At 25.0% G+C, this 19,854-nt stretch overlaps 1 protein-coding gene across 1 annotated transcript; it reads left to right on the forward strand.

The window, feature by feature from the left end:
• Window positions 1-18,309: 18,309 nt before the first annotated feature.
• On the forward strand, window positions 18,310-19,329 carry LOC124922122. Its single transcript, XM_047462848.1, has one exon. The coding sequence runs from the start codon at window positions 18,353-18,355 to the stop codon at window positions 19,148-19,150; it is 798 nt and encodes a 265-aa protein (XP_047318804.1). The 5' UTR covers window positions 18,310-18,352; the 3' UTR covers window positions 19,151-19,329.
• Window positions 19,330-19,854: the final 525 nt, after the last annotated feature.

A 19,854-nucleotide genomic window follows, 5' to 3' on the forward strand; every position in this document is an offset into this window, starting at 1 on the left:
CTTCATTAATCGATCAATCGATCCTGATTAAAAATGAAAGCTTTCTGCTTATTATATAATAGAGTATAGCCAATAGACATGAATAACTTGTAGGATTACTTACTGTAGCTACTGATCTATAAATAATAATAATAAGAATGACGTACAAGAAAATGGACCTTTCCCATGCGTTTTTTCAATTCAGAAGGGCAGATATGTCATTTAATGCAAACAAGACGCGTCATTTACTTAATCAATTACTTTTTCATATTTTTTATGATATTAATTATAAAGTATTACAAAAATATTATTGTCATTTTATTAAAATTATATAGAAATAACTAGTTAGTTAACTATTTAAATAACCCAAAATCAAACATGAGTTTATAAAGAAGATTGATATATATGAGAAGAAAATAATAGATTCGAAAATTGATAAAAACAAAAAAGGGTTAAAAAAATCTCATGATTTGTGTTGTGCAAAATGATGAGATGGGACTAGTGTGATTTTATGGTACAGTGTTGATGAACCAATATAGCTTTCCTTTTAGGGTGAAAAAGTTAGCTAAGGTAAAGGCATGTCAACAGAGACAATGACACATCCTACAGAGCCTAAGTTAGTGAATCATCTTCCTCCAATGGTTTTTCAGACTTCTTCTGCTTCTGTCCATCATTTCTTCATACTTTTCTTTTTATTCAAACTATTAACTTCTTTTTTTTGCTTTTAAATCATATTAATTTTCTCTTAAAAACAAATTATTATTATTATTATTATTCAATGACATGCATGCCTCAGTTTTAGCTTATGTTCTTGGTGGGGGCATGCAAGGATTCAATAATGGTTTCATAGATTAATTATGGGGGAAAAAAACAATCAATGTTGTCTTTTAAGTTATGAATTATGATGATGACTATATAACTAAATTAAATATATTATATACTTATTAGTTAAATGCAACATCTAATCTATCGGTTCCTCTATGTTTCAATGATGTCATACTCTTATAATTATAATAAGAGTTCATTATTAGTGTAACTAAGAAAAATAAATTATGAAGAAAAAAAAAAGTGTTCAATCATATGAGATAATGGAATAGCCTGTTATAATAATCCAAAATGAACAATAGAAAAAGGTTCTGGCTTGTTTAGAATTTATATCATTCGATTGATTTGAATAATTATTTAAATGATTTTGATTGATTGAGATTTTTAAAAACTAATTATTTGGGGGGTAAATTTTGTACATGATGTTAATATATATATTTAATTTACAAAGCTTGTCTTCCCTCAAAAGTAATGATTCACACTTCAATTTAAATTGTTTTATTTAGGTTTATTAATATTTTAATATAATTGCTTTTCAATTTAAATTGTTTTATTTAGGTTTATTAATATTTTAATATAATTGCTTAATTTTGTATAAATTTTTTAATATAAAAGATTATATCATTTCTCTATTTTTAGGTAGTTTTAGACCAATTTAGGGTTATTCAAATAACCATAACCCAAAATTATTGTATCACACTCCATCTCTTTTTTCATAATCAACTTATTACCTAAAATATTAAAATATTATATATTTTGAATTATTATTTTTTATTTTATTATTATATTAATACTTTTAAGTTATTTATCAAAAAATTCTGCACTCAGACTAAACCCCTGAATGAAAAAGCTATAAATCATTTTTAAATATAAATTAAACTCACATCTCTTAATCTCTTAAATATCATTTGTGTCTTAAAAAAATAATATTTAAAAAAATAAAAAATATTTTGTTTTCTTAATTGATAAATTAAAAATAATATGATTATTAAAAAATAAATAATAATAATTTTATATAAATAATCTCAACCAGCAATATTTAAAAGGCATGTGTAGTTTTTTTCTAAATAAAAATACAAATCATGTTTTAAATCACGATCAATATGATTTTTTCACTAATATAAATATAAATAAATATATATATATAAAAAGAAAAAAATGGTATAAAGAAAAAGCTAAAAAATAACAATAGAGTGTTGAGTTAGAAGTACAGGTAAAACAGTAAATTCCCATGTTATTTTTTTCCTCTGTCCTTGGGAGTATAATCATTATTCAGCTATTTTTTACCGTACAAAATAAAATTAAAAGGTATCTCTACATTATTTGAATAACTAATTAAAAAGCTAATTTATTTTTATCTTATTTAAATGCTAGAAATCCATCTCCGTACTAAATTATTCCAATTTGCACACTACCCAAGCCCTTACTATACAAAAGGTAATTATTTAATTTATTTCTGTTACAGGGTAATGTAGAAAATTAATTTTAGTTATTTCAATGCATATATATAACACTTTATTTTATAACCTAACAAAATATCTTTTAGGAGTGACAAAGAGGCAGAACTAGTGCTTGTGTAGAATCAACTTTAAGTATCACAATGGGGTCAAGTCAGAATCCGGATTTTTTCCATAAATTATTATTAACTATCAAAATATAATTCTATTATCAATACATTTGTAATTAAGTATCTCCTAAACAATTTAAAATTGATAACCAATGAGAATGTTATTTTTTTAGAATGTATTTGATATGCTTATAAATTTTAGCTATACGAAAACAATGATTGTTCTCTTTTTACTGTTGTCAACTAATCTCTTCAATCTTCGACTCTATGTTAGAACATTTCTTAGAAATGATTTTAAAAATGTTAGGATTATTTTTGATAAAAAGACTTAAAACGTATTTATATATATATAAAATAAAAAAATAATAATTTAAAATAAATGATATTTCATATTTTGGTTAATAAACGAGTGATGTTTATTTTATTGTTGAGGAGTGATAATTGAAAATTTAATTTTTTTTATATTATTTTAAAAACCAAAACAAAACAATGACTAACACAATAATAAATATTTTTAGCATGTTTTTAAAGAAATTTTGTGTAACATAATTTTATTTATTGATTTTTTGCAGTTTAGTTTTGAATGTTCACATTTGACTAATATTTTAAATGATTATTTTATATATATAATATAATTAATATGAAAACATATAATTTGGATTTTGGAGATTAATTTCAAATAACTTAAACTAAACAAGATTATAATATTTAAAAAATATATATATTATCGTAAATACAGATTAAATTTGAAAATATGAAGAACAATATATATGAGCTAAGAAACTACTGCCTTATGAATTTCAGTGCAATTTTGTACCAAACGAAGATGGTTATAAGAACCGTAACTTACGGGAGGCAGATAGATCGAAGATCATCTATGAAGATAATCAACAATTGAGCACTCGCTCCAATTTCTAGTTACTTAACAAATAGAAAATTGATCGATCGATCTTCTCTGGATGAATGTGTATAGACAGAAACGAACAAGTTCAAGTTCGAGTGTATGCAGAGTAATAAATGTTGAATTCGCACATAATTGAAGAAGAATAGCTATGGATGATGGATTATATCACTGAATCGAATTTGAAGAGAGTAATATATATATATGCGATTTGAATGTAGAACAGATGAACTAACCTGTTGTTGATTTGTGAAATGGAGATATGAATAATGTCTTCTTGATCGGATTCGGATTCACTTTCTGCAATTCTCTGGTTTGATATGGAGAATTGGATCGAAGGAAGGAGTCGCTATCGGCAGTTGATCGGACCTCGCCTTCTCTCTCTATCTCTCTCTTTTGGGGAAGGGAAGGGGATGACTCATGTTATGCGTGATGATCGTCTGTTCATTTTTTTTATATTTAAATCTACTTATCTTTATAACTTTTTAATCTAAATGATCATTTATAATAAATATTTTCTTTTAATTTGCGTTCAATGAAAATAATGTTTTTTTTTTCTTTTTTTAAAGTTGCACAATCATTAGTTTATACTATACTTCAAGTCAAGGCGTTATATTTGAAAATTAAATACTTTATAATCACTTTAACTACTCTACTAGATTAAATTATTTATAAAAGTAAAAAAAAAAATTAAGTGTAAAACCAATACCTGACTAGCTTAATTTACTAAAGTACTCTTATATAACCATATTAAAGGTCTCATAAGCAATATAAAAAAAATTAGTAATACTAATTAAGATTTTCGTAATCGAGATCATCCCATGACTTATATTTTTAATTAATGACGTTAAAGAAAATTGACAATAATGAAGTTCATCGAAAAAAACTTGTCAAATCGAACATTGTCAAAAGATCTTTAAACGTTTTATATATAGTAGTCTTAACCACGGGTTATCAAAAGCGTGTTTATTTTTTTTGTTTTATGGTGTTATTTTTTCAGAAAGGATCCCCGTTTACAAAAATTTTTGTTCCCTTCACAGGAATGGACAAAACAGTCATATTTTAGAAAAAATATATATATATATTACTGTTTTGTCATTCCCTTTTAAGGGAACAAGGAAATCAAATAAGAGGGATCGATTTTTTCATGCTTTTCATTTAGATTAATTTCATTACTTTTTGTGTATTGTATGGTGACATGTTATTTGTAGTGAATGTTGAATGATTAAAATTGTTACAACTTTTAAGAAATATATGATAAAATGAAAAGATATAAAGAAAACTAAAAAGACAACAAATAATGTAGATAGATGATATAATCAAGTTATAAGAAAATGGGAATTACTCAAAGAAGAAATGATGAACAAAACCCTTGATAAGATTAGTTTTAATCCCATGAACATTGTATTAGTTGATTTATAAAGTATTAATTTATAGATGATGAATTATAAATATAGTTACATTCCTAGTTAAAATAAGAAAATTATAAATTTGTCTATTTTTTGTAAGCTAAACTTTAGTTTTGATGTGACAATATTAGCATTGGTTACTTATTGACAAAACTTCTTACATTAAAAGTATCCTATGAATTTATTATTACAAATAAGTGGAGAGTAGTACCAATTTCCGAAACCTAACCCTATAAAAAAAGTTTAAAAAGTAATAATTATTCTTTCTATTCTTTATTCATTAATCCATATATTTGTTTATAATAAAACTATGATTACCTTTTTTATAATAGTATTATTTAGTTGAGAGTTCCAAGAAACAAAAAATGATGATGTTAAAACATTATAATATGTAAAAACAGTTTTATAGTTTAAATTAAGATAGATAGATATCGAAGTTAGTGAAACTTTAAATAATGATGGGGTTTAGTAATTTTTTTAAAAATTTAGAACCGAGTGTTATTTTAATCGTTAGTTCAGATTACAAATAAAATAAAATAAAGTAGTTTGATTCCCAATGTCAGCGAATATAGGAAAATGTCGTCGTTCCCTTCGCTGTATTTGGATCTCTCAGGATTTAAATTATTATTTATTTTTGCCAAAATAAAATTAATATTCAATATATATCGATTTGCATGGTCTACTGACGTTTACCATTTCCCATACTTAATGCACACTAATATAATTATTGTACATTAAATTAAATAATTAATATATATAGAAGATTTTGATATTCCGTACTCAATTCTTTATTGGTGAATGGTGATACCAAAATTGCATTTAAAGTTGCATTTACGGATGTTGATTGGATTTTAATCATCAACTTAACTTAACTAGGAGTTTGTTTGATGTTGATGTTGGGTTATTTAAAATGTTTTAAATTATTTAGTTTTTTAATTGGTTAAATTATTAAAATGTTTTTTATATTTAATTATTATAAAAATAATATAACAATATTTAATTATTTTAGTTGATAAATTTAATAGTTGAATATTCATACTAAGTTAAAATGTTATTTGGAAATTTTTAATAAAAAATTCAACAGCAAATGAGCCCTCTGGTGCATCAAATTGAAGTAAAATAAAGTAAAAGAAATGGCGTAAATAGTTCAGTTTTTCAAAAAAAAAAAATCAATCGTTATCGGTTATTAAAATTGGTTCGATCGTTTTATCAGTTTTATCATTAAAAATAATAACATATATATTATAATATAATAAAATTGAAAATAAAAAAAAAATAACAAATATATAATATAATAAATTAAGAAAACAAAAACTAATCAAAAATCTTTTTATAAATAAAATCTTAACAAACTAATAACAAAAATAACTATTTAACCTAAAAGAAAATATATTAGAATATTAATTAAATAAAAATAAATTTAAGAAAAATTAAATAAAATATACAAAAATATGTGTATGTCAATAAAATAATAATTAAGAAAAAAATATTTAAATTTATTTACTTTTACCATTAATTATTTAAATATACCACCTATAAATCAATAGGGTATTATGAATCTCTTGCAATAATTGGACCCTTCAATCTGTTAGCCTAATTTCTTGTTTATTTCCTAACTTTACTTATTTTTGGTTTTGTAAGTTATACTAAACATCTTTTGATAAAATGGTTTATTATTAAAAATAAAAAAGAAACAAAGAAAAATAATGGATTTTTATAAAATGATCATTTTAGGATGGTTACTTATAAAATGACTCATTTACTAAATATAAGCAGATTTTTATACACCACGTACAACTACGATAACAAATCATAAAAAAAAAATTTACAAATCTTCAAACCAAACTTCTATAAATTAATACTTATAAATTAATAATTCGATAAAATTAATAATTCGTTCATGTTGGACTCTTATATATAAGATAATTATTTTTTTGAAATCTTAGTATATATATATTTATATATTTTTTTTTTCATAGAAACTAATAAATTAATAATTACTAAAAAAAAAAAAAATTAAAATTTAAGATTGTTTAGTAAAAACTGAATCTATAGTCATTTTTTTTTTTTTTTTTTGTTAAACTTCAAATCTTCATTGTTAAATTTCCTCATTGCACTTAAGAGTTGGACATTGTCTTCTTGTATTGCAACAAAAAGTTGTGAAGAGTTGTTGTCGTTTACAATGTTTTTTCCCGAGTGACCGGTTCCAAAGCTATTAAATCATTCTCAACTTCGTCATCTAACGAATTTTGAATGGTATCCGTCACAATTTCTTCAATGCTTTGAACCTCTTAACAATTGTTATTTTCACCAGGATAATCTAGCAAGTGATTCATATCCATTTTGTGCCGATAATGCATACCAGTAATCAAGTTCTCAAACTCACAAATGTCTTCTCCAGAATTTACATCGCTTAAATAACTTGAGACAATTGGATTCGTCGAAAGAATTTTACAATGTCGAAAGCAATTTGCTATGACCTCTTGTTGCAAATTTCTCTAAGCTGAGACAACCAAATTGATAGCATCTAAAATATTAATAATCTTTTTTGGATAAGAAATGTTCAACTCATATCTTTTCAAAATCTTACGATAAATCTTTTACGTTAATACATTTTAAAAGCTCTAATTATCCCAACATCACATGGTTGAGTTTTTAAAGTCATGTTTGGCGGTAGAAAAAACAATTCAATATTATTTGAATAGGCTTGACAAATTATCCATTACCAAGAGAATTTTTTTTATCGTGCATTAGTTCATCCAGCCAATTAACATATTCTTCGAAAAACAACCTAGTCATCCATGCTCATTTGTTAGCACGATATTCATAATCTAGCCTATTCATGTTGATATTTTAAAATAACGTGACTTTGCATATTTACCAATGATCCATAAATGAATTTTTTTCAAGCCATCCTCATTGAAACAAATAACAATAGTAAGTCTTTCTTTGTCTTGTTGCAAGTGAATGGCCAACTTATAACCTGTAAAACAAACCAGTTTCATCCATATTAAGAACATATTTCTTAGAAAATTGATCATTTTTTTCCTTATAGACTCCAATTTCTTCTCCATGTCATTTGTGTCGACTGAGCCACTTTATCCGAAACGGTGATATGCTTGATAACATGCCTTAACTTGAATTTCTCAAGCTAGGATTATGAAAGTTTATGCTCTGGAGAATTTTGTGGATACAAAAGCTTTAGCGCCTCAATCGCATTCTCTATGATTAACTCTCATGTTATATTCACACACTCTTGATGTTGGAGAAACCATTCATAAACAATTTTCTCCATGTCCGGGTACTTGGCTGGTTTGTGACGCTTAGAAGATCCTTAGATGATCGATTTAGAGTGTTTGTTATTGTTCTTTGACTAACTTTCAAATTTAAAGTTTGTCAGCCCATTGCAAAAAATCTTGTTGAGTACATCATTGGTGATCTCTTATACTCGCATAACATTTTTTTGTTGTTGATTGGTTATGATTGAGTTTTGAACACCTTTCAGTTTATGAGTTATAGTTGACGTGATTTTAAAAAAATTCAATGAATATTTATAATGATCAATTTTTAACCATATTACGTTGGTACCATGTACTAACTTTTTGGTACCATAAATTGACTTTTTACTTATTAAGAAATAATGAGCTTGAAAATTTTAATTAATTTATTAGTGTACATTCATAGAATGTGCCATGAAATTTGTTTTTGTAATTTATTTTTCATCTCTAACTAATATACATTATAACTATTATATTGAATATGTATTCACCACAAATCTATTAAAACTAATATTTACAAACAAATCTTCGAATCACATGTGTCCAAAATTGGCACTGTTTGGAATAGAAAGCGTAATACGATAACTCCATTAATAAAAAAACTTTAATATTTTAATAATTGAAAAGAGTCTTGACTAAGAGGTTAAAAAAGGAGGTCTTATGTTTGATTTTAACTACAAAAGCTTCTTTGTTGTTCTTGCATTCCCTAAACATAAATAAATTATAATGAACCAGTTCAATTTTCTTTGGTTTCAGAATCTCTATATCCTAAATTAGGGCACAAAGATACTATTTGCTTCTACTATACAGTTAAGATATCTTAAAATAAGCTTTTTATGCTAATTATCTTCATGCTAAGCTCATGCAAATAATTCTTAATTGATTTTGTATCAACTGAAAGGACATTAGTGTTCTAAATGACCACAATCGTGTCAACATAAATTTCCCTATTATACAGATCACACTCGAATAAGTCAAGATCATGCTAATTTTTGTTTGATTAATCATGCATCATTGTCCAGAGAGAGTTCATAATTGAGACAAGTGGACACTAACAAAAGAAAACTTCATAGTTCATACCTAGGCTATACTCTTTTGCTGTCTTGCAAAATGGGGTAAGAAACCTGACCAACAAAATCAGAAATGCTTTGAGACAAATTTAGGAAAGTAATGGTGGCAATCAGAATCAATCCAGGAGGGTCATGTCTGCGGTTATATATATACACTTATTTATTACTTCAAAATCACCAATATCATTCGTTGATGTCAGTTCAATTTCAACCCACTCTCGAGTAAAAACCACACTCAATGGTGAGGACCTAAAGAATAGATGTAATAAACAAAATTGACAACAAAATAGTAGAGACAAGAATGAAGATAATAGACCATAAGTTGTATTAGCACATGGTTAAAGACAGGAACAATCAGCAAACTTAAAAGACTTCCGCTGCTTCTTCCTAATTAGAATCGAGATTATTTTGATCGGGGTTCTAGATCTCAAAAATTGATCTCCCTCCTTTTGTTTGTCTTAGGGTTCGTTCATCTCTTTATAGGAGTTGCGATCCTATAAACTCCTTCTCCTTGTTTTTTTTCTTTCCCTCTCTTTTTCCAACTATTTAAACTCTTGAAAGTTTTTTTTATAAAATTAATAAAAATACTTTTATTTAATTAAATTGATGTAATTAATTTTATAAATATAATTTCTTTTTAGTATTTATTTATTATTCTATCTAATTAATTTTATACTTATTATATAAATAATTATAATAATATGTAATGTAACTAATAATTTTACTCTTTAAAATTTTACTATTATTTTTATCAATAATATTAAATAAACTCTTAATTTTTTGACGTGGGTTATTTAAAGATTTTTAGTATATTTTTACTCAAATTTTATAAAAAAAGAAGATTATTTTAATTTTTAATTGGATGAATTATGATATTAGTTTTAATATTTAAATTTTGGAAAAATAAAATAATAATATTTTAATAATAAATTGAATAATTTAATGATGGAATATATAATAGTTGGATTTAAGTAAAACTCAAAAATAAAAGGGAAAGAATATTATATTTATCATTTAGGTGTAGCTATTTTTTAAATTTATCCATATTAAAAAAAAAACGGTTATTTATATTTATTATCTTATAAAATTATGTTCAGATTTATTAAATTAATAAAAAAAGTTAACTTCCCTTAAATTTAGCCACCTATACACTTTTATTATTTTATTAATATATATATATATACGTGTTTCGTCTCTTTTTCAATTTTAATATATAAAAAAAATATATATAATTAAGAGGATTCAAACACAAAACTCCCGTTTTATTTTCGCAGCTGAAAATCTCCCACATACAAGGACGGACGCACATATGGGCTGGGCCGGTTTAAGCCCACCCCAGAATTTTGTAAATTATATATATATATATGACCCATTTAGAGAGTTCTTTAATATATATATATAGGTTTGAGAGATTACAATTTGGTTGTGATTTGAGGGGAAAGTGAGAGATTGATACTAGAGCTTGTTTAATTTTTTATTTTATTTTATTTGAGTTTTTAGATAAAATATTTATTTGATTTATATTTTATATTAATTATTTTTTTAAAATTAATTAATTATTTTACCCTTTAAATATATGAGAGAGAAAAATTAGAGAATATATTAAATAAATAATATTTTATTATTTTATAAATAAAATAAATAATGAGATAGATGAAGTTAAATATAAAAAAATATTAAGTTTTGGATAAAATTATAAAATACCTAATATCAAACAAGCTCCAAATGTATTCATTATTATTATTATTATTTTGTAAGAGTTTGATTGTTTATGATTATTTAGATAATAACTATTTGTAGGATTTATTTGATATGATTATCCGAGTATTTTATAATATATATATATTTTTTATTTCTCAAATTATGTTTATTTATTTTATGTACAATAATAATTTATAATAAATAATAAATTTATTAAAATAATTAACATAAATGTATCATCGTTAAAACATATTTCAACATTTTAAAAATAATAACAATAATATAATTTTTGTACTAACTAGTGTGATAATTTTAAAATAACTAGTGTGATAATTTTAAAATCACATTATTATACATATTTTTTTTTTTTTGGTTTTATGAAATAATTAATTATATTTTAAGCTCTCCCTGATAATAATTTATGGGTCCGTCCCTACCGCAACTCCCGACAAACACCGCATAAACGTCCCTCCTCTCCTCGGGTTCTGATCCGGCCATCCATTCATCACCATCAAATCTGCTACCATAAGATTAACTTGCAGTTTAAACACCTCCTTTACTTCCGCACCATCCTCAATATCACCTCCTCCCTCACCGTAGGGAACTCTGACGATAACTACATCTAAGCCCTAATCTCCTATAAGGCTTGGCAGCGTAAAACGTTAAGAATTTTATCAAGACGAGGACAGACTTATAAAACTTAGCCGATGTTATTTGGGAAATTAGTCTTGATTTTGGCTCCGCGTAAAGATCAAACGTTTGGGACGTGTGGGATCAACTTTTCCAGACACACTATCCCTCCATGTCCCATTTGAAAAAGAAGTCTTACAAAATATAATAAAATTAAATATTTAATTATAAAAGTACATATCTTAAAGCTTCTTTTTCAAATGGGACAGAGAAGAGGACAGTGTCCGAAAAGCGTTCTGCCACTTCATTCCACAATATATGGTAAAATATATGGTAAAATAAAATGAAGAATAATTACAAATCTGTCCGGACTATTAGAGGAAGAAAAGAGATGGTAGATATAAAAAGAATAATAAAAGTTTAAATGTAGTATAAATTGAAAGAACACGTAGTTATAACAAAAATATATTGAAAAATAATAGGAGTGTGTACGTGGATGATGACATGGCTAAAATTAACCCAAGTTAATATTTTTTTTTTTTCCTTGTTTAGGTTATGAATAAATTTAATAAATAGTCATAATCTCAAAAGATAAATTTAATATTCTTCCCAAAAATAAAATAAAACCTTAATAGATTGTCCAAATTATTGTTTACTTAACAACTTAACTTACCGTGTATCAGTCCAGCCCAGCCCAAACCACTTAACATTATTTGTTCATGTAATATTAAAACAACTTCAATTGTATTTAAAAAATGATAGAAAAAAAGTTAAAATTTTCGAATTGACCCATAAAATTTTAAATTTATGATCTTAAATTTTAGTTTTTAAATTATTTTGATTTTAAAATATTTTATGATTTATAAAAAATTAAGAAATATTTTTAAAAAAATACTCTTATAATTTATTTTGTAACTAAATTTGTATATATTATATTTTTTTAATTAATTTTATACTTAATTATATATAATTAATATTTGATTAAATGAAGTAAAGTAAATTTTTTAATAGTTTACATATAATTTACTATTTTAAAATAAACTTTCCAATTATATGAAGCCCAAAATTATCCTATGAAATGAAAAAATTTGAAAACCTCAACCATTTTTCCTCCGTTTAAATTCAAGCCCGTTACATATAAGAAAAAAAAATATAAGTAACATAAAAGGCCAATATCAAATTTCAATAAAACCCTAGAAATCTCATTCACAATTATCTTATCTTCTGAAATACTTAATCCTTATTGTATTATTTAAAATATATAAATTTGTTGAGATTTGGACTGCCCTACTTAAACAATTTTTTATTTATTTAATTTAAACATGATAAATTTTGTTCATTGTAATATATAAAAAAAAATTGATTTCTTATTGGTATTAAATTAGTGAATTCGTAATAAAATTTTAAAAAAGATTTAATTTGGTCTAAGTTCCTTTAAACATGGACTTTATTAATATTTTGTACTATAATTGGACTGTCTTAAGATTTGGCCTTGTTTGAATATCTGGTACATCAAGTAAAATTTTGATTTTAAGAGTTAAAATTGATTAATAATTTTATTTAAATTTTCAATTTTAACCGTTTTAATTATATCCGAATAATTAATCATTTAATTATATCCGAATAATTAATCATTTAATTATTTAACGTTGTATCAAATTACTAAAATTTGTATTCATAATATTAAAATACCTATAAATTTATAATATTTAATTATTAATTACATATTTTGTGTTTTTATTCAAATAGTCCATATACATAAATCTTTAAAGGACTTCGTCTGTATTGAAGTTGCGGTAATTGGGATTAATAAACCTTTTATTTTTAGGAAATTTTAAAATATGAGTTTTTTTTTTATAAAAAAAAATAAAGGGTGTTAAAATTTAATGGAAATATATATTTTTTAAAAATTAAATGGGATGTATTTTAATATTTGATTTAAGATTGGAATAAAAATAAATGAAAAAAAAAAACCAAATAAACGTACCTTATCTTCATATTCGGGCAATATCGATATTTGATATGATTTATAAGTTAGCTTAATTTACAAGGAAGATATTATAAGGTTTTGTAGATCTAAGTTACAATGTCAAAGCAAAGACAGACACTTGAACTTTAGGTAACCAAATGTCATTTTCTTGAAAATTAAGAGACATTGAAATGTCACACTTTTTTAGCAAGAATTTTGGGATGTTGATGGATTTTGTCCTTGCACATATTATTTTATTAGGAGAGAATTGTGATTATTTTAAATAATAATTAATGGATGAATTAAAGATCAACTAGGAAAATTCTTTATTATACAAAATATTTTAACTTTAGTTGATACTCTTTTCTTCACAAATACTCTTTTTTTTTTCCACCAAGAGCCTTTGATTGCCCTCGTAAATACTTATTGCCCTCGCAAATACTTATCTCCGAGAGCTAAATATGCCCTCGTAAATACTCTTTTCTTTTCACCGACAACTGTATCACCGAGACGTTCTGAGAGCATTTATTGCCCTCGGTGAAGACTATCACCGAAGACATTTGAGCTTTCCGAGAGTTTTTTCTTTCCTTAATAATAATTTTACTAGTGTAGGTTAGATTTATACTAGTATCAAGTCTATAAAATTATTAAGAAAAATAAAACAATTTGTGATTTTTTGGTATTTGATATGAAAAGTATGACTAAGTTATAGATGAAACTTTAATCGGTAAAAATGGCAATAATTTTTTATCTACTTTTTATATTTTATTTTTGACATTTTATCATTTTTTCATAAATTTAATTTACTTAAAATATTCACATAATTTTTAAAAATTGTAAGTTATTTTTTTTATTATAAAATAGTTATTTTTATTAAATAAAATATAATTTTGTTCAAATAATATATTAATGTTGTTGAATTTTGAAAATACATCATTTTCATCTCCCAAATCTCTAATATATATAATTAAATGGTTAGAGTCATCATTATATATGAAACCTCTTCTTACAAAATTAATTTAATTTATCAACACAATTTTTATTTTCAGTTAAACATCTTTATTAAAATCCAACATGTTAGTATGTTGTTGATAATATTTTATCAATTTTCCAAATATCATAGATATATTTGATATAATTTTTTAAAGAATAATATAATTTATACAAAATTGTTTCAATTGGTATCATATATATTTGACTTAAATTGTTGGGAAATAATATTCTTAAAGTCCCAGGTCACAGATGACGTGTCAATATTCCATGTGATTGACAGCTTTAAAAAACTTCTATGAGATACGGCTTCTAGAAAGTCTACGGTTATAAGGGATTTTGATTCTAGAAATTAATTTATATATATATAAAAAAAGTAATATTTGGCTTGGACCAAAAGAAATTGACCAACCTGCGGGCCGTATTTGTCTGCAAGTTAATTATAAAAGCATGAATTTGGCTAACCCCACTCAAAACCACGAATTATGTAATATAACTTCACTAATTTCAATTCTAATTATTGTTTTAGATTTGTCTATAATAAATTGAGAAATAATCTCAATAATATTATAGTATAAGATTAAAAAAAAATAAACCGTGGTTGGGTTGGATGGATCACATTTCATTTTGAGTGAAAAAGTATATATATATAGTTAACTCCTCCTTAAAAAAAATCAAATATCTAAATAAAAGTTATAAAATATAGATGGATTACAAACTTGATTATTATCCTAATTGTTTTCTACAATATGGGTTATCAATAGAATAAATTCTAAACAGTTTTTTTTTATTTTTTTTATATTCGGTTATAAATAATGAATGTATTATGATAAGTAGGTGTTGCATATTGTAAGGTCAGAAAGTCGTTCTCACATTCGGTTAAGTGATGTACTTGGATTGAGGCAACTAATTTAGCGGGATTGAAAAAATAATGGTCATCCTCACTATTATATTTTGTAGCTCATCTTGCTTGAACGAAATATTATTTTTAAATTAAGTCAACCTAAACAATCTTGTTGTTTTGAATATAAAGAAATAACAAAATTGTTGCAATTGTCGACGATTTATATATTATGTTATCTTTAAACATTGGGTATTAACTCCATGTGAAATTTCAATGTTAGAAGAATAATTGTGTTTAAAGACTTTACTTTTAGTTATATACAAGAATAGTTTAAAAAAAGAAATGTGTGAATTTTAATTTTTTTATTCTGAAAACTAAAATTTAATATTAAGATTTTTTTGTCTTAATAAGCACACGCTTCCTGTTTTGTTAAAGAAAGAATTGAATATCAAATAGAAGAATTTCCTCTTCAATCATTAGATTTTTTTTTCTCTTCAAAGTCCAAAAAAATCAAAATCTAGACATTTGACATGGTAACTCTTTTGGTCTTCGTTCAACTTTGCAACCTTGAAGAACAATTGTTGTTGTGTCATTGAAGAATATTAACTGTTTTTGTTTTTCAAATAATGGGCAGTTGGTTGATCAAACTAAAAATGAAACTTGTAATTTACTTACTTCATGTAACTATTATAACTACTGAATCAATAAGCTTTGTTCTATTTCTCAATTTGTATTATCTATTTATGAAAAAATAAAATGTGTAGAAGAAATTGAATTAATTCTACCATGCATCCTTTTTTTAAAGGATAAAAAAATGAGAAAAGTGACTATTAAACAACAATTTGATCGTTGAACATTCTCAATGTCTGTCTCTCACATTCTGCTAAGTCTATATGTCAACAAATGAGTCCGAAACAAATCGGGTGAAAATAAAAACAAAATTTGGAACAAACCGGCTAAATATCAAAAGCCCAAAAAAAATTAAAGAAGCAAAACCCAATAAAACGGTAAATTGACAATGCAATTAAGACACGATCGATGAACATCCAACAATACTACTTTGCAGAACCGTAAAACTGAGGATAAGATGCCAAAACAACGATAAAAAGAACAACTTGTCTTCACGTCGGATGCAATTAAAGGGAACCCAAATCTAGCTGGTTATAATATAGAATAATATATTTGTAAGATTTATGTAATTCTATATTACATTCAATATAATTTCACTTTATTTTAACATAACATTTTCCTCACATTCTCGTTTTTAAGAACACAAAATGATAGTGATGTCTCATTTTATTATTTATTTGGAGGTATCTAATTATATATTATTATTATTATTATTATTATTATTATTATACCTTTTCTTTTTTAAAGGTTTAAGCTATTATATACTCATTTTTTCAGCTATTGTTTTAACTTCACATTCAATTCTAATGGGATTATGCCTTCTTCACTGATTTATTTAGTCAACGCATTGTTATTCCATCGTTTTAAATGAATTTTAACACTATGAATAATCTCTAAATTCTTCTATTTTCACATCAGTAATAATGTCAGTGAGATTCTACATTATTCATTGGTTAATTACTCAACATACTTTTATCGAATGAATTTCAACACTCACGAGTAGGGATGATAATGGGGCGGCGGTTCAAAACGGGGAATGCATTTATCTTCGTTGCCCCGTTTTACTTCGAGAACTTTTTGTACTACCATCTCCGCCCGTTCAGTTTGGTGAATTTTCGCGGTGCACCGTTTATACCATATTCTTTAAAACAATATATTTATATAATAAAATTATATAAAAGAGTTCTTTAATATATTATATATTATAATATATTGAAAGATCATATTATTATAAAAAAAAAATAATAAACGTAAAACTCTTATAAAATATAATGAATTGTGTTATAGTGTTGGGGTGGAGGACACATGCAAATACCATCTCCGGCTAACTACTGGTCAAATCGGAAAAAATCGAAAAAAAACCTCTTTAAACGGGGAAAATTAGTTCGATTATTGCAGGGCGGTTTCCAATCGTCATTCTTACCCACAAATTTATCAAGTTTAAAGAATATATTTTTAATCTTTCATAATTTAGTCTTTTAACATTAAATTGTGTCGGTCTTTTCCATCTTATAATATATTATCACAATATTGTTATAATATTAATATTATAACAATGGATCCCATATAACTTCTCTACTCCAATGACATTATACAATAACACTCAAATGTGAACACAATTTATCTTTTAAAAATGTTCAAGTAACTAGTGAAAAATGTCTGTGTTATGTGTTACAATATGATCCACATTATTAGTGCGAATATCATTGTAAACATCTATTTCATTAGTGGATACCTCACTTTGGTTTAATTCAAATATTCTTAATTTACTTTTATAACATTCTTAAATTTTTTAATTGTTTTATCCAAAGTTAACCTAGCTTATTTGGTAGGTGACTTTTTCATTTTATCAAAATGAAAAAAAAAAATCATATTTTGACAAATATATATATATATATATAAGATAATTAAAATATATAAAAAAGTACTTTCCACCATTAAAAAAAGTTTTATCTAAATTAAATCTTTACTTTTTTTTACTTTAATCATTTTTAAAAGTGATTCTAACAATTATTTAAAAAAAAAACTAAAGATTAGTTATTTAAAATTATTTTTAAATTACTTATTATACCATCTATATATCATATAATTCAAATAATTAACTAAAATTTACTTTAATTTTATAATATTATAAAATATTGAATTAATAAAATTACTTTAGCTCCAATAATCTAAATAATATAGATCTTACATAGATTATTCAAATAACATGAATCAAAGAAGGTCCAAATAATTAAAATAAAATTACTTTTTTTACATAAAAAAGTTTTTCCTTAAATAATTTTTAAAAAAATCTTTGTAATCCAAATTGAAATAATTCAAAGTTTGTAATTTCAAAATTTAATTTGTTACCATTCTTTAATTAAATATAGTACCGTTTAATAAATGTTTCTGGAAGGACACGTGTAGAGACGTGCTGCTCAATTCAATTCAATTTCATGGTATTTATTTGAAACCGCCTCCATTAAGAAATCAAGCACTTTTCTCGTTTCTCCCAATTCTCTCTCCTCTCTCTCCATTTCATCTCTCCCAATTCAATCACTCTACACAGAGAAGAAGATGGAAGATAATCAACAGTTCCATGAAGATCTACCTGTCTGTCCTAGCTTTAGCAGCTACAGTACAAGTAAATTTGCAGATATTGCCGATAAAGTTGCCAAAGAAGTTAATCGCGACGACGAAGTTCTGTCCATCGATGATGATGATTCCGATCTCGATTTCTCGTTCGTTCGATGCGATGAAGGTATTATTATTCGCAGGGACGCCGAATTTACTCACGCATTTCCAATTTTCAATAGCGATCTTCCGATTCGTGTAAATAAGGAATCCGATATCTCGACTCTGAACGTCTCCTTGAAAAAACTGTTTCTAGACGAAGATGAAGAACACGATCCTCCTTCTTCGTCTTCGTCGTCATCGGAAACCGATGAATTGGAAACGATACCGCCGGAAAGTTACTGCGTATGGAAGCCGAAAGAAGTGGAAGCATCTCCGATTACATGTAAGAAGAGCAGATCGACTGGATCGGGATCAAAACGATGGAAACTTCGAGATTTACTTTATAACCGAAGCAATAGCGATGGTAAGAGTGCGTTCATATTTCTAAAAGAGAAACAGAAATCTTCAAAGGTGGAGATGATCTCGGATCAGAGATTGAAACAGGTGAAGGAGGAGAAGAGAGTTCCATCATCATCATCATCATCTTCTCCGGCGGCGAGCTATATGCAATTAATTTACACAAGAAATCGAGCGATTAAAGAAAGCGAGAAAAGGAAAACGTATCTTCCTTACAAGAGAGATCTGGTTGGATTCTACACTACTGTAAATGGAATTGGAAGAGGCTTTCCTGCTTTCTGAATTCCGCGTTCTAATGGAAAGGAGATCGACGATGAGCGTTCTTACAGATCGCCGGTTTGATCCTCCTTCATCTTTATTATTTATTGTTTAATTACAGAAGAAAGAAAGTCAACAATTATAATTATTAATGAAGCAATCTTTCTTTAGATATGCTTAATTATATCTGAGAGCTTGTTTTAGTATGATGATATATAAAGGATTATTTGAAAATGTTAAAATTTTGTTTAATGTAGAAAAACATTTATTTTTATTATTTGGTTTTATATTAAACAAAATCAATAAGTTATGAGATTTGATGGATAAGAAATACTAGAGTTTCTATTTTATTTCACTTTTTTTCAATTATCAAAACATATATAACTAAATATGAAATTCACTTTATATTTTATCTTTTGATGATAAGCTATTTAATATCTATAAATATCTTTTTTATAGAAAAGTAACATTATATTTATTTCTTCAATTAATTCATTTATTTTTCTATACAACAGAAATTAATAAATACAACAGAAATTAATAATAGTTTATAGTTGATAGTGAAAAAGTTTGATGAATCACTAAGCTTGTTTGAGAAAGTGGTTTAAAACTAATTTTTATTTATTTTGATCAAATTTTCCTTTATCTTTTTAGATTTTTATTTAATTATTAATTTATATTATAAAAAAAAATTAAGAATTTTGATTAGATTAATAATGTGATTGTTG

The sequence above is a fragment of the Impatiens glandulifera genome, chromosome 1 (genome assembly GCF_907164915.1).
Source record: "Impatiens glandulifera chromosome 1, dImpGla2.1, whole genome shotgun sequence".
Classification (NCBI taxonomy): domain Eukaryota; kingdom Viridiplantae; phylum Streptophyta; class Magnoliopsida; order Ericales; family Balsaminaceae; genus Impatiens; species Impatiens glandulifera.